The sequence below is a fragment of the Mustela putorius genome, unplaced genomic scaffold, assembly GCF_011764305.1.
Source record: "Mustela putorius furo isolate JIRA1106 unplaced genomic scaffold, ASM1176430v1.1 tig00000430_pilon_pilon_pilon, whole genome shotgun sequence".
Lineage (NCBI taxonomy): Eukaryota > Metazoa > Chordata > Mammalia > Carnivora > Mustelidae > Mustela > Mustela putorius.
Genome location: NW_025421377.1, coordinates 14,275,026 through 14,291,504, shown reverse-complemented (window position 1 = coordinate 14,291,504; position 16,479 = coordinate 14,275,026). Strand labels below are relative to the sequence as shown.

General features: G+C 34.4%; 1 protein-coding gene across 1 annotated transcript; it reads left to right on the top strand.

Annotated features, from left to right (window-relative positions):
- Nucleotides 1-360: 360 nt before the first annotated feature.
- On the top strand, nt 361-11,233 carry LOC101670673 (F-box/WD repeat-containing protein 1A-like). Its single transcript, XM_045079924.1, is given in 5 exon segments — nt 361-421; nt 9,354-9,892; nt 9,894-10,215; nt 10,218-10,862; nt 10,865-11,233. Coding segments are annotated over 5 exon segments (1,767 nt in total). The 3' UTR covers nt 11,065-11,233.
- Nucleotides 11,234-16,479: the final 5,246 nt, after the last annotated feature.

The window sequence follows — 16,479 nt, the reverse complement described above, 5'->3', positions numbered from 1 at the left end:
GTCTTCAAAACCCAGTGTGTATTTTCTAGTTTTAGCACATCTCAGTTCAGATACTATTTTTTATTGGACATAGTCATATCCAATAAAATGTATTTCGAGTTATTCATTTCATCTAATTTTTATTTCAGGGGCTCAATAACCATATGCAACTATTGGTTATCCTACTGGACAATGCAGAGTTAGAAGCTACTGAGGCAGAATTTGTGTTATTTCTCAAGTCGACTTGGTAGATTCCTTCCCACCACGTTCTGTTTTTAAAGGTGTCTCAGATACATGGATTACTAGTTCAGGCCTGGAGAATCCATTTCTAAGAGACTGAATATAAAATATTTGCAAGACAGTGCTGCTAAACACCAGCAAATGGAGGCCAACAGCAACAGGAGTAAACAGAACCTTATCCAGACTCTGAGTGGAAAGAAAGGTATCAGCACTGATAAAAGCAAGGGTACAACTTGAAGAATGTGGCTGACGTATATCAAGAGTGAAGGGAAAGGGCAAAAAAAAAGTGATGGGAGAGGCTTTGAATAGGATGCTAAGAGCTAAGAAGATTCTAACTGGTGTAAAGTGGTCTCTTATTGTGCTTTTGATTTGTATTTCCCTGATGGCTAATGATGATGAACATTTTCTCATGTGGCTGTTAGCCATTTGTATGTCTTCCCTGGAGAAGTGTCTATCCATGTCTTCTGCTTATTTATTGGGTTTTTTTGTTTGTTTGTTTGTTTGTTTGTTTGTTTTGAATGAATTATTTATTTTTGAATGTTGAGTTTGAGAAGCTCTTTATAGATCTTGGATATCAGCCCTTTATCTGTAATGTCATTTGCAATTATCTCCTCTCATTTTGTAAGCTGCCTCTTAGTTTTGTTGACTGTTTCCTTAGCTGTACAGAAGCTTTTTTATATTATTTTATTTTATTTTTTTAAAGATTTTATTTATTTATCTGGCAGAAAGAGATCACAAGGAGACAGAGAGGCAGGCAGAGAGAGAGAGAAGGAGAAGTTTTTTATCTTGCTGAGTTTCCAAAATTTCATTTTTGCTTTTGTTTCCCTTGCCTTTGGAGATGTATCTTGAAAGAAGTTACTGGGGCTGATGTCAAAGAGGTTATTGCCAATGTTGTAGGATTTTGATGGATTCCTGTCTCACATTGAAGTCTTTCATCCATTTTGACTTTACCTTTGTGTATGGTGTAACAGAATGGTCCATTTCATTCTTCTATATGTAGCTGTCCAATTTTCCCAGCACCACTTATTGAAGAGACTGTCTTTTTTCTACCGGATATTTTTTCCTGATTTGTCAAAGATTAGTTGACCATAGAGTTAAGGGTCCATTTCTGGAGCCTCTATTCTGTTACATATATAGACAGAAAACAAACAAGTATTGGTGAGGAAGTGGGGAAAGGGAAACAATCTTACATTCCTGGTAGAAATGCAAACTGATATAGCCACTCTGGAAAATGGTAAGGAGGTTCCTCAAGATGTTAACAATAGACCTACCCTGTGACCAGAAATTGCATTACTAGGGATTTACCCTAAAGATACAGATGTAGTGAAAAGAATGGGCATGTGCACCCCGGTGTTCATAGCGGCAATGTCCACAATAACCAAACTATGGAAGAAGTCTAGATGTCCTTCAACAGATGAATGGATAAAGAAGATGTGGTTCATATATACAATGGAATATTATTCAGCCATCAGAAAGGATGAGTACCCACTATTTGCACCAGCATGGGTGGAGCTAGAAGGGATTATGCTAAATGAAGTCAAGCAGAGAAAGACAATTATCATATTGTTTCACTCATATGTAGAACATAAGCAATAGCACAGAGGAGCACAGGAGAAGGAATGGAAATCTGAAAGGGGAGAAATCAGAAAGGGAGATGAACCATGAGAGACTATGGACCCCAGGTTTCAGAGGACAGGGAGGTAGGGTATCAGGGTGATGGGTATTAAGGAGGGTTTGTGTTATGATGAGCACTGGGTGTTATGCATAACTAATGAATCATTGAACACTACATCAAAAACTAATGGTGTACTATGCAGTGGCGAACTGAATGTAACAAAAAAATGAAATAAAATAAATAAGCAGAGATAAGGAGGTACTAATGAGATGAGATAGGAGATTGACATAAACCTAAGTCATTGCAAGAAAGAAATAATATAAGAATACAAGCATCAGGAAAATTAGAAAGAAATATTTGAATTTGTGAACTCAGTACAACTCCCCAATCCATACACACACAGTCACACACACAGATGGCTGCACACGCATGCACACACACAGAAAATGAATGGAAGATAATTGGATAAGAGCAAAAACTCTAAAAGGAATATAATTAAAACTTTAATATTTTATTTTCTTGAAAGTTGACTACAATAGCTAATATTAGGTTAACATTATAATAATTATAATTCTGTAATAACACTATGTAAATATATTACAGCAAGTAGTGAGCTTAAATAGATTTTAATTGAAAACTGACAAGTCCCATTAATCTCTCATGATATATTATGCTTTGTGTATCTAGATAACAAATTCTGAATATGTGTTATTTTTAACAAAACTAACATAAACGAAGTGTTTAACGTATTAATATGTAGTCTAAGATGAAGCACTCAACATAATTTATCTTTTTAAATTCCTTATTTAGTGATCAACCATTTTCTTTATATACAAAATTTTTCAATTTCCTAGAAGTAGAATGTTAAAGATACATATTGCATGGAAACAATTTAATGTAAACTCACTACAAGTAGATTAACACCTGATTTAGCCAATTGTTTAGAAAAAAATGTTTCACGTCCTTTTAAAGATATTTAAGTGAAAGAAACTTAAGATCTGTCAAAAGATACTTTTGAAATGCAAAACTGAGGTTACTCTTTATTTAAGTAAATACCACGAAGTGTAAACACTACAATATGAATATTTTAGCACATATAGCAAGCAGATTTATCAAAACCCTTGGGAAGCATGAACTCCAACCTAATGAGAGAACACTTGCAAAGGACAAAGCATGTGATTTGGAACACTTTGAAAAGAAAACAGATGCAGGGAAATTAGTGCTATATTTTATAGCTACATGATGCAATGAATGTACCATTGATCTGTCAATATCTGTTAATATGATTATACATAAAAGTATATGGAAACCCATGAAAATTGATAATCCTACTAAATGTAATTTTATATATTTTTCTTTTGTTTCTCTGGGCATTTGTATCTTTGTTATATGCTCTCATTTTTCCATTACTTGATTTTGCTTTCTTAAAAAATGTAGTATTTCATGCTATGAGAGCAACTATAGAATAACTTTAAAACATGATGTAAAAATATCTCATTGTTTACAGATGATCTTTCTTAATATTCCTAAATTCGGTTTAAGAGACAATGTATTGACTAAGGATTATTCTCAAAACCACATACTTATGACATTATCTTGTGATGGGAGTACAAAGGAATCCAGAATGTTTTGTTGCAGCTTTTTTACTATGTAACTATGTATCAGACATTTTTCCTGGAGACAGTTCATTAAAAAGGCCTTGGCGGCTGTTTTCTCTCCTTGTGATGGATGTTATGCTCATGTAAAGTGGGAAATAACTGCTATTACTTTTTGTTATGTCCCCTGGAGGTTCTTCTGCTTCAGAAACTCTACTTATTTTGGATTTATCAGTCAGACCTCTCAGATGTGCCATATTTAATTGGGCTACATGGAGGCATCCCTAATAAAATCATACACATTGCTGTGAGCCTCAGGATTTTTTCCCTCTGATTGTCTTTGAATGTGCCATGCTAAAGGAAGACTGTGAAATACAGCAGAGATAACAATACTTTATCATAAAATAACCTTGTTAAATCACAGGACTACTAATAAACTCAATCATCTTCCATATTATTGAGCTACTACTGCCTTCTATGTTGTGCTAATGGGAGGCCCTTCTCATAGCTAACTTTTTATCTTCTTTTCTCTTTTCAATGCCTAATATACAAAGGACTCATTTTTGTCTATTATCTTAGAAATATATGCTTGAAGTCACTGGATACATTCAGGCAGGCAGCTAAGTAATTTATCTTACTCAGGAAAACAACAACAGTAACAACTAAAAAGTAAGTAATAAATCACAAAAAAGTCAAGAAATAAGTTTTTCTTTATTATACTTACCATTATGTTGTTTTTTGCCATTTTTGGGTAGAAAAGCAAAGCTTGCTATGATAGCTAATCAAAGCTGCTTATTCTCCAATACCTATCTAGTCTTTTCAAAACATATAATTTATTTATTATTTTTTTAGACCAATGAGGGACAGAGGGAGAGGGAAAGAGAGAATCTTAAGCAGATTCCATATTCAGAGTAGAGCTGGATGGTAGGCTCAGTTTCATGACCCCGAGATCATGACTTGAGCTGAAATCAAGTGCTAGACATTTAACTGATTGAGTGACCCCAAAACTCTTAGATTATCCCATTCTTTAAAAAAAAAAAAAATAGAGTTGGATGTTTAACTGACTGAGCCACCAAGGTGCCCTTCAAGACATAATATTATTTTATTTTCTCTTAAGCTATAATAACAATAATATATATTTTTATAATAGTATTTCACATACATATTTATTGTACTAATTATTACATGATAAGGATTAGGCTATATTATACACATACATTGTCTCTAATCTTTACTATAAACTTGTAAGGTTTCAGTTGTACTTCAGATAAAGAAAATGAACCTTAAAGAGGTTAAGTGGCTGGCTGGAAGTTTACAAAATGGCTGTTGGGACACTAAAGACACTTCAAATGTAAAGTACTTAATTACTGAAGTGACTAAAACACAAACATTTAAAGGGTAATTTTTTCTAAAAGATATATTGAACATAGCTACATAAAATATAAACTTTATGAGGAGTGCTTGCACCTCTCAGTTGGTTAAGGATCTGACTTCAGTTTAGGTCATGACCTCAAGGTCCTGGGATTGAGCCCTGCATTGGAAATTTCCAATTGGCAGGGATTCTGCTAATCTCTCTGCCTTTCCCCCAACTCATACTCTTTCTCTCTCAAATAAATTCTTTAAAAGTTTAAATCTTCATGAAATTTGCCCACACAATTTAATAAATTGATAGCATTTTCTGAAGTTTTCCACCCAATAAACAGGAAACTATTGAGAATTACAGATTGCTACAACATTTAAACTATGGTTATAAATATGAAATACACTTTTTCTGTGTGCTACTTTGAAATTGGTTCCTCATTTCCGACTTATCTTACTAACTTCGTTTAAATAATAATTACCAGTGAATTCGTAATACTCTAGTCAAATATATTTTTAATATTTCTATGAGGAAAAAAAGAAACTAAAAATCACTCAGACACACCCCAGACTAGGCAGCCACCTGGGATATAATGGGGAAAATATTGTTACTGCACTTCGATTGGGACAAGTAATCATCCTGTTAAAACATTTAAATTACTCTTTTTCTTTTACTTCCAAATACCTTATTTGTATATTGTAACTGTAATTGTAGTTATTGTAATTTATTGTAATATCTCACTAAAAGAATGCTTTTTTAATACAATTAAGAAGGATTTTGGACTTGTGTATTAAGAATAGAGGATATTATATCAAGAAACAAAAAAGTCAAAGCCATAAGCTGTTAATAGTGAGATGATGTCTTTATTCTCCTCTCTAAAATCTCCCTTACACCAGAAACTAATCCAGTAATTCAGTAAGAAAAATGGCATTTCAATGACCTTACTCAGAAGGTTCTTTGATATTGATTCCATCTCAGCCTGAAAACAAGGACACATTCCTACAATATTGGAAGCTTTTGAGTATTTTATATCTCAATGCTTTAGAAAAAAAAGTTATAATATCTCCATAATCCAACTTGATTAGTATTGGGAGGTGTTTATTTAGAGCAGTCTTATATGAGGCTGCTGTGTGAAATAGCACATTCACAATTAACACCAGGTTGGTTTTTCAAACAGGCAGTGATACAATTTTAAGAGTTCCCCAAAGCATTTTAAAGACTGAAAAAACATTTGTGTCATTACAGAGCCATAGTTTAAAGCTTATGAGCTTTCCACCCTACTAAGAAAAGCATTTAAAACAACCCACAGAGGATAGTGTAGGACAAAAATAGGTGGATCTGTAATTACTAGGAGCACTATGGTTTAGCATACAAAATAGGATCACTCCTTTATCTATGAATATTTAATAGCAAAACATATTTTCTTTAATAGTTAGCCACCTGTACTCAGTTTTTTCTAAGTTTGCCATTCTTTAGAAGTCTTGGCTTTATAATTTCTTTTGCTGTTTGTGAGACAAACTAAGTTAAATCATTTGGTTGCTCTGGATATCTTTTTACATCTCGAGCCATATCTGCTTCTAAGAACAGTGTTTCTGTCTGGGATAAATGTCTCCCCTTCACCAAATGACTGGACCCAAATTCAACTATTTGAATAGAATTTTTCTACTATTATTGCCACAGATCTCCTGATATCTTTTCATCTGGACTCTTGTAATAGCTGTTGGGCCTCTGGTCCCTTCTTCCTTAAATTCACCCCAAGCACTCCAGAGTGTTCTTTATAAAATGCAATTCTGATAAGGTCAAAAGTCACTGTAGTATAAGTATTTAGATTGGGAGTTTAGATTTTGTTGTTTCCTCATATTACCAATGTGTTTTAAACCAACTAAGGCTTAATTTCCACCCTCTATGAATTGAGAATAATAATAATATAGCCTAACCTATAAGACAGTAAAAGGGATTAAGTGTTAGTTCATTACAGCCAGGCAACTTTTAGGTATTCAAAAAAAAATGTTAGTTATTAGTGTTAGTACCATATTTTCAAAATCTTTAAGTCTTCTTTATGGGATGTAGCAGTAAATCAGAGCTTTCTGGATAAAATCTCCACAAATTGGTCTTAATGAAGTTTTCAAAACATCTCACCACAGATAATACATACTAGACATACACACTATGCACGCTGTATTCTTACTCTAATACCGGTTTATATTTTATTTTTTATACAACTATATTGAAACAGAATTCACATACCACAAATTAACACTTCAGAGTGCACCAATGTAGCAATTTTTAGGATATTGACAAATCTGAGTAACCACTACAATGACCGAATTTTAGTACATTCCATCATCCTATTAAAAAAGTCCCATACTCATTGGCAGTCATTCCATTCGCCACTCACTAACCCCCAACTGTCCTTAGCAACTATTAATCTAATCTCTGTCTCTCTGGATTTGCCTTTTTATATGATATATACTACAATATTATATTATACTAATCATTATAATATAATTAATAATACTTAATATTAATATTATAATAAATATATTTTCATTTTTATATAAATAGGACAATGCAAGATCTGGTCTTCTGTTTCTGCTTCTTTCATTTAGTACAATGTTTTCAAGATTTATCCATGTCTTAGCAAGTGTCAATACTAGATCCCCTTTTTATAGCCAAATAATTATCCATCCATTCACCTGTTGATAAACATCTTGATTCTTTCCAGTTTAAGCTATATAATAGTGCCATAAACTAATGTACAAATTTTTATGTGCACATTTATTTTTCTATTGTGGAGGTCTATATACCTAGGGATAGATTTGCAGGGCATGATCAATCCATGCTTAACATTTTGGGGAATCCTCAAACTGTTTTTGCAAGTGGCATGACCATTTTGCCATCCCACCGACAACATAGAAGAGTTACAACATCTCCACCTTCTCCCCACCACTTAGTATTGTTTATCCCTTTTTAGCTTAGCCATCTTAGTGGGGGCAAAGTGATATTAGATTCTGAAATTTTTAACTCACTCTGTGTTCTTATATCTCTGGCCATTTATTCCTGCTGTTCCCTGTTTACAAATCTCCCTTTCTCCTACCTGATCTCTTACTGAGGAGTTGAACTCCTATTTTTCCTTAAAGGCACAGTTAAAAATCCTATATCTGATGAAGCATAATCTAATCTACTAGCAAAAAAAGAAATCACCCTCCACCTACTGCTATAACATATTAATCTGTATTATAACACTTAAAATATTCTGCTGTGTAAGAAATGCAAGTGTTATATTTTTGTGTCCTGCCTCAACAGACTCTAAGATGCTCAGAGGAAAGAATTTTGCTTAACATAGTGTTTTATACATGGAAGACACTTACTGTTCATCAGATTTACATTTGGCCAGTCATTCATTTTGATAACTAGAGAAGTGAACACCCTTTGACTAAGGCATATCAAATGTTTTCCAATGAAGTACTAAGACATAAAAAAATAATGACTATTCTTAGATTATCTAAAGACAAACTGAACTGATATTTCATAATATATGTTAATAATGTGTTTAGCTCTCAGACTCCCTCACTTGATTCCAATTTTCTTCAGGATAGGTATTGTCCCAGTATCTAGAACAATTCCAGAGCCATTTTGTTTACTCAGTCTACTGAATTACAGGGAAATAACAGTTGTAGTTTATGTTTTCTCTCTCAGTAAAGGACAATGATGCAAAGGCTAAAATATCATTTATTCCTTCAGCTTCAGTACTCTCCCAAATTCAAGTATGAGTCAAAACAATGTGTCTTTTTTTTTTTAAAGATTTTATTTACTTATTTGACAGAGAGAGAGAGAGATCATAAGGAGGCAGAGAGGCAGAGTGGGGGGTGGGGGGAAGCAGGATCCCTGCTGAGCAGAGATCCTGCGACGGGGCTCCATCCCAGGATCCTGAGATCACGACCTGCGCCAAAGGCAGAGGCTTAACCCACTGAGCCACCCAGGTAGCTCAACAACAGCAACAAAAAACCAACAATGTGTCTTTGAGAACTACATTAGGCTTCTCATGAAAACTTTGTAGCCACTAGCAAGACTGCCATCCACATATATTCATATTCATGATTCAAATTTCTTTCATCGAGAGAGAAAATAATTGATGATGTATTTTTGACATTGGTTACTGCTTCTACCTTGCACAGTATGGCATGGTCTTGCAGAAATATAACAAGAGCCTTGGTCTTCCAATGGGACAGCCTTGTTGTTCTACATCAAATATTCTTCAAGAAGAAATCTGCTTTAGGAAGTTTTCTAATTAATACCTTTCCCTTCCACCCTCAACAATAATGGTTGCTATTATGTATTCATTTCTTACTCCAGGTCAAACATTGTAGTTATTTCTTCATATAAATTACCTCATTTAATATTCACAGAAAACCAAGAGGTAAATAGTATAAATTAGGCAATTACTGTTTACTTAAATAAGTTACTTTATTCTGTATCACCAACACACAGAGTAAAGTAACTTATCCAAAATTTTAGTGGTGAAGCTAGAATTTGAACACAAGAATACCATTTTTTGATGCAGTGAGGTTGCTGGCAGGGTCTTCTCGGTGTCAGGGTTATGGGGAAGGCCCAGCAGAGGAGAATTCCTCAGAGATAGAAGACTGTAATAATGGCGAACCACCCAGGAAGATAATACCAGAAAAGAATTCACTTAGGCAGATCTATAACAGCGGTGCCAGGCTCTGCTTAAACCAAGATAGAGTATGTCTAGCAAGCACTGCTATGAAGACTGAAAATTGTGTGGCCAAAACAAAACTTGCCAATGGCATTTCCAGTATGATTGTGCCCAAGCAACAAAAGCTCTCAGTAAGCTATGAGAAGGAAAAAGAACCATGTGTCAAATATTTTGAGCAGCGGTCAGAGTCTGATCAAGTGGAATTTGTGGAACATCTTATATCCCAAATGTGTCATTACCAACATGGGCACATAAACTCGTATCTTAAACCTATGTTGCAGAGGGATTTCATAACTGCTCTGCCAGCTCGGGGTTTGGATCACATTGCTGAGAACATTCTGTCATACTTGGATGCCAAATCACTATGTGCTGCTGAACTTGTATGTTAAGGAATGGTACCGAGTGACATCTGATGGCATGTTACGGAAGAAGCTCATCGAGAGAATGGTCAGGACAGATTCTCTGTGGCGAGGACTGGCGGAACAAAGAGGGTGGGGACAGTATTTATTCAAAAACAATCCTCCTGATGGGAATGCTCTTCCCAATTCTTTTTCTAGAGCACTTTATCCTAAAATTATACAAGACATTGAGACAATAGAATTTAATTGGAGATGTGGAAGACATTTACGGAGAATCCACTGCCAAAGTGAAACAAGCAATGGGGTTTGCTGTTTGCAGTATGATGATCAAAAGATAGTCAGCGGCCTTCGATAGTCAAGATCTGGGATAAAAGCACGTTGGAACGCAAGCAAATTCTCACAGGCCACACGGGTTCTGTCCTGTGTCTCCCATATGATGTGAGGGTGATCATAACTGCATCATCAGATTCCACAGTCAGAGAATGGGATGTAAATACAGGTGAGATGCTAAACACGCTGACTCACCATTGTGAAGCAGTTCTGCATTCGCATTTCAATAATGGCATGATGGTGATGTGCTCCAAAGACCGTTCCACTGCTGTATGGGATATGGCCTCCCCAACTGACATCACCCTCTGGAGGGTGCTAGTTGGACACCGAGCTGCTGTCAATGTTGTAGATTTTGATGACAAGTACGTCGTTTCTGCATCTGGAGATAGGACTATAAAGGTATGGAACACAAGCACTTGTGAATTTGTGAGGACCTTAAATGGACACCAACGCGGCCTTGCCTGTTGGCAGTACCAAGACAGACTGGTTGTGAGTGGCTCATGTGACAACACTATTAGATTATGGGACATACAATGTGGTGCATGTTTACGAGTTTTAGAAAACCATGAGGAACTGGTGCGCTGTATTAGATTCAATAACAAGAGAATAGTCAGTGGGGCCTATGATGGAGAATTTAAAGTGTGGGATCTTGTAGCTACTCTGGACCCCCATCTCCTGCAGGGACACTCTGTCTACGGACCCTTGTGGAGCATTCTAGGAGAGTTTTCCGACTCCAGTTTGATGAATTCCAGATTGTCAGTAGTTCACATGATGACACAATCCTCATCTGGGACTTCCTAAACAATCCAGCTGCCCAAGCTGAACCCCTGTGCTCCCCTTCTCGAACATACACCTATATCTCCAGATAAATAATCATACAGTAACCTCATATTTGCCCAGGACTCATTAAAGTTGCGGTATTTGACATATCTGCCAATACCAGGATGAGCAACAACAGTAACTATCAAACTACTACCCACTTCCCCAGACTAGCCGAGGAGTGGGGCTCTGAGACTCCTGTTGGGACACAGTTGGTCTGCAGTCAGCCCAGGAGGGTCTGCTCAGCACAGCTGACTGCTTCCATGCTGCTATCAGAAGATGTCTTTTATCTTTTGTGAATGATTGGAACTTTTAAACCTCCCCTCCCCCCCCTCTTCTCTCTGCAACTGTTTTTCCTCATTTGGTTCCAGACAAAGATGACTTATAAATATATTTAGTGTTTTGCCAAAAAAAAAAAAAAAAAAAAAAGAATACCATTTTTCTTGAAAATGCTGCATCTCCCTTTGATTAGTTCCAAATTTCAAAAATGTCCAGAATATGAAATAAAAGCAATGATTCTTAGTTAGAACAACACTACCTTGTCTTCTGTTACTCAGCTCTTCATTCCTCTTCTTATCCACCAATATTACATTTTGTTTTGAAATAGACAATAATTAAATTAACTTTTAAAGCTTTACAGTATAAAATAGGTCAATTGATTATTGTTGGGTTATCTCAAAATTATGGCTAAGAATTACTTAAGATGTTGGAAAAATATTAATGTTATACAGCAAATACAAAAACTTTGAGTAGTATGAAGGACACCTGTATTCTGAGAAATAGAAGTATCTACTAGGTGGTACGCTTTACTTGGAATCATATATTATAATCTGCTCTTTCCAGTCTTGTAGGTGAGAAACTCCTTTGGCTTGATAAAATTCTATAAACTGCTTCACATAGAGTCATTCTAGGAAACATTATTACTGGAAAAGCTAATAAAGCTGGCAATTTTTTTAAAAGATAATATGGCATTCATACACCAGAATTTTTTTCAAGAACTATTATATTAAAATACATCATGGACAGGAAGGTTGATTCTCACTTGATCTTTTACATTCAGTGTTTTTGGTTTGCATGTTTGGAAGAGTCAGTGTCACCACCAACAAGAACCAGAGTCAACTCAAATTCAAGGAAAGAGCAATATTTTTTTTCTCTCTCTCTCTCAACACTACACAGTGTATCTATATTTTAACAGTATCTTGAAAGAAATCTTTGGCATTCAACACCTATAAATTTTATTTAGACATACAGATTCCCTACTGTAAAAAATGATAGCATAGTTTTTAGACAATTTAAGAAAAAAAAAATCACTCCCTGAGTTGTGCCAAGGGTTTAGTGCGTAGATAAATTACAGTAAACCACACTAATTTTGAGAAACAGAACAATATAAACATAGTAAGTAGGTTAGTCTGGCCATTTGTCTACATGCTTTCACAGTAGTTATTCCTTTACTGCAAACACATTTATCATTTCCCCTTTCTGACTCTAACTTCCCTTGCTATTTCCTTACCAAAAGAATTTCTCCTGATACATTTAGGTTACTCTCTAACATTAGTTTCTTCCCTAAACATCAAGCAAAAATGCCTGATGAAAACAGTAAGCAAGAGCAAGCACTACCAATTCAGAAATTCTTGGAATATAGAATTGACTCATCAAAACTTACATTCATTCACTCAATATTCATTGGGAATTAGACATGTATTAAATAATACAATATCCCTCTGAAAAGAACATACACCTAATCCTATGTAACTTAGTAAATTGAAAAATGTATTTTTCCCCCATTATCCTGACACTGACTATTCCCTTTGAAATAAGAAATTCTGGTTTCTTAATGCAACTCTGTACTAAAACTCTTGTATCTCTATGGTCTAGAATAAGCAGGACAGGCTATCATTGATATCATATCATATGTCAAACAAAGCAGTAATAAATTTAACTGAATTATCTTAACAACAAATCACTAAGATTTCTTTTAAAAAGGATTATCAATAATTTTAGCACATTGCAATTATGTTATCAACTAATCACTTTAAAATAATACAAAAACATTTTGCACAAGTCTCAGGGTTTTTTTCAGCGCGTGAAGTTCCTCTCAGCTGTATCTGTGGCATCATGGCAGATGGTACATTTCTTTAAAGAGTTCTCTTTTAATATGAGAATGTGTGCTAAATGTGGATAACCTGCTTCTTTTCCTTCCTTTTTTTTTTTTTTTTTTCACTTGTTATTTGACACAGAATGCACAAGAGCGCAAGTAGGCAGAGCAGTAGCCACAGGGAGAGAGAGAAGCAGGCTCCCCACTGAGCAGGAAGCCTGATACGGGCTGGATCCGGAGATCATGACCTGTGCTGAAAGCAGACTCTTAACCAACTGTGCCACCCAGGCACCCTTGCTTATTTTCTTTGAAACAACCATTTTATGAGCTTTCTGTCCAAAGTTTAATTAGCTCTTCCGCACTTTGTCCCTTTTTCAAAATTGCAGTTATTTTCATTGTCATTTGGGTTAAGAAAAAGGTTGAGATGTACGTTTAAAACATTAGCTAGTCACCAAAGAATAGAACTGCCTCTTGAGTTCTGCCAAGGAGAGTAAATTGCTTGGAAAGATGTCAACACTAAAAAACTGTCAATAACTTTTTTGGCTGCTGTTGTTCAAAACATTTTATTAGTATTTGATCGGTGTTTTTAAAACAGACTGAAATACACTCAGGATTTATAGACTCTGGAAACAAATAATTATATGTGAAGCCAAAATCCATTCCCTTCTCATTATACTATTTCTATTCAAATGTATGAATCCATACTTGAAACTCTGGCATTATATATATTTTTTGAGATGAGGTATGTTCCATCTGGATCCCATCCAGAGAGCTTTAATAATTAAAGTACTAGTGAAATGTCTCATAATGTTGAGGAAAAAGCACACAACAAAGATTCAGGAAACAGATTCCAACCATTGTAGTAGTCAGATTCCCTAGGTCTCAGTTCTGAAAAGTAAGGTATAATTCCTGCCTTCTTTATTTTAAGGGGTTGTTAATAGGAAATGAAATAAAAATCTAAATAATTTTTTTCAAATTAGAAGTAATCTAGAAAATATAAAGCTTTTGTTTTGTAGACACTTGGTATCAACAAAAGTATATCAAAGAATCTTAAGATTTATTTACTAAGAGCAAAATCTATTAAGTGTAAAAAACAGGATAGAAATGGACACATGCAATGCATATGGAACTATGTAAAAAATGCTTAGAAATACCAAAAGATAAACATACTAAAATGTTAATTATAGGTCTCTCTAGGTAAGGCAACTAGGGTGAATGCTACTTTCTTTAATTTTATCCACTTTTTAAAATATTGAGTATTTGTTAGTTTCATAAGAAAAACATCAAGATAAGACTTGAGAATTCTCTCTCACTTATTCATTAATAGTGAATATATTATATTAATAGTGAATTATATTTTATAATTATATTATATTATATATTATATTAATAGTGAATATAAAATGCAAACTTTCTATCACATTAATAACAATTGCTTTAGAAATTAAGATACAGTTAAAACTGAACTTTTCACAACCTTAGCTTTGGATGTCTCAAATATATCATCTATATCTCTCAACAATTATAAAATAAAGAGAAAAATTTTCTATCCTATATAGTTCTTAAAAGTTTTCTCAAGATTATTCTTTCCTCTTCTATTATATTAAAATTTCCACTCCCTTTTATTTAATTTTCCATGTGATCATTTTTTTTAATCTAGATTTTTTTGCCCCAGAGTGTGCCATGCTTCTTCAGCTCTGTGTCTTGCCTGAATGTTAGCCAGGGGTTGTAGCCAACATTTGCAAGCTCCTGGGAGGATCCAAAGACAAGATAGCCTCACAGTATCTTTAGTCCTGCAGCTCATGGATAGTGATAGAATGACTCTCATACTAAAGAACAACTAGAAGAAGTCAATCGAGGTCTCAGTTTTGTATATGATGCCTTCCTGAAAAGTAGGTATATAGGAAGTGTGAAATAGTTCTTAAATAGTTCTATGATATTACACAAGGTGAAAACTGAAATTAGCTGCTTCCCTATATTATTTCTACTTTATAACAATGTTAAACACTAAAGTTGTTGAAACTAAGGTTTGGTTCTGTAGAATTTAGGTCCTTTTTCAAAAACTTATAGGAAGATTTCAAGGTTTCACAAACTAAAATGAGGATGGGGAAGGGAATGCTCGATGGAAAGAGATAATTTTTTCCTTAATATCTATCAGGGAATATATTTTACCATTGTAAAAAGAAATTTAAATGTGGATCATGTGCTTCTTTTATTAATGCTCCTCTTCCCTCACCTTTAAGTTCCATGAAAGGCCGTAGGGTAACTCTCTCAATGGTACCTGCATTACCCCCATGAAAGTTAATTGAACTCAAAAGATAAGTCCTTCAATACTTCAATCTTATTCAAAGGGTATAAAGTACACTGACTAATCAATGAGTATGGTACTTTGAAAACCATCTAAAATATAATATATAATTATCTTCCATTAGGGAAACATATCTGAAAGTTTTATTTTCATTTTTGTAAACAGTTGAGTTCAGGCCAGTTTCTTATTTTGTTTCATTTTTCTCATCTTGCTCTGGCTTGTGTTCAGAACTCCCATTGACTTCCAGAAAGATCTTTGCATTTGGCTCAGCTTCAATAGTGGAAAACAAGATATTGAACAGACCCCATTGCATTTGAATAGCTCTAAAATGGCGATGCCCCCCCTTCCAACTGGCTACCTTACGGTGTATTTTTCATCATCAACATCAAAGAGTGCAAATGACACTATACAAAATATTTTACAAACTGAATTCAAAGACTATAAAATAGTTGCTGACTGTTTTGCAGGATTTTTTGTTTTCTATTATCATGGATATGTAATTTTATGTTGTCCTTATAATATCTTGTGAAGTTTTTAGGGTAGATATGAGTTTTTCTATTGTGCAGAGGAGAAAACATGTGATAGAACTGTTAGCTGTTTGATAATAACTCATAGGTCAGCAGACATCTGACAAGCTTCAGCACTATTTATGGTAGTTTTACAGGTCACTCAGGTGCACTAACTATTTATAGAACGGAAGTGTTTTTCATGTACATATGTATTATACTTTTAAAGTATTTTTAGGTTCCACTGTCTCACTCAAAGACTCTATCTTACTCAAAGACAGATGAAATGACAAGAATCTTTCTCATTTTAATATCAATATCTTCAATAGCTATGATAGTAACATAAATAAGCCATCAGTATCAATGGGTGAAAAAATGAATCAGATTTGAAAGAATCCACAAGTTAGAATTCTCTGATTTATTAATAAAATGTGGATGAAGCAATTCTTATTTTCTCTCAAAATACCATAATATTCATAATTGTCTTAGAATTATGAGAAGAGAAAGGTGACATATTAAATGATGACAGAGGAGAGGATAGAATAAGGAGAAAAAA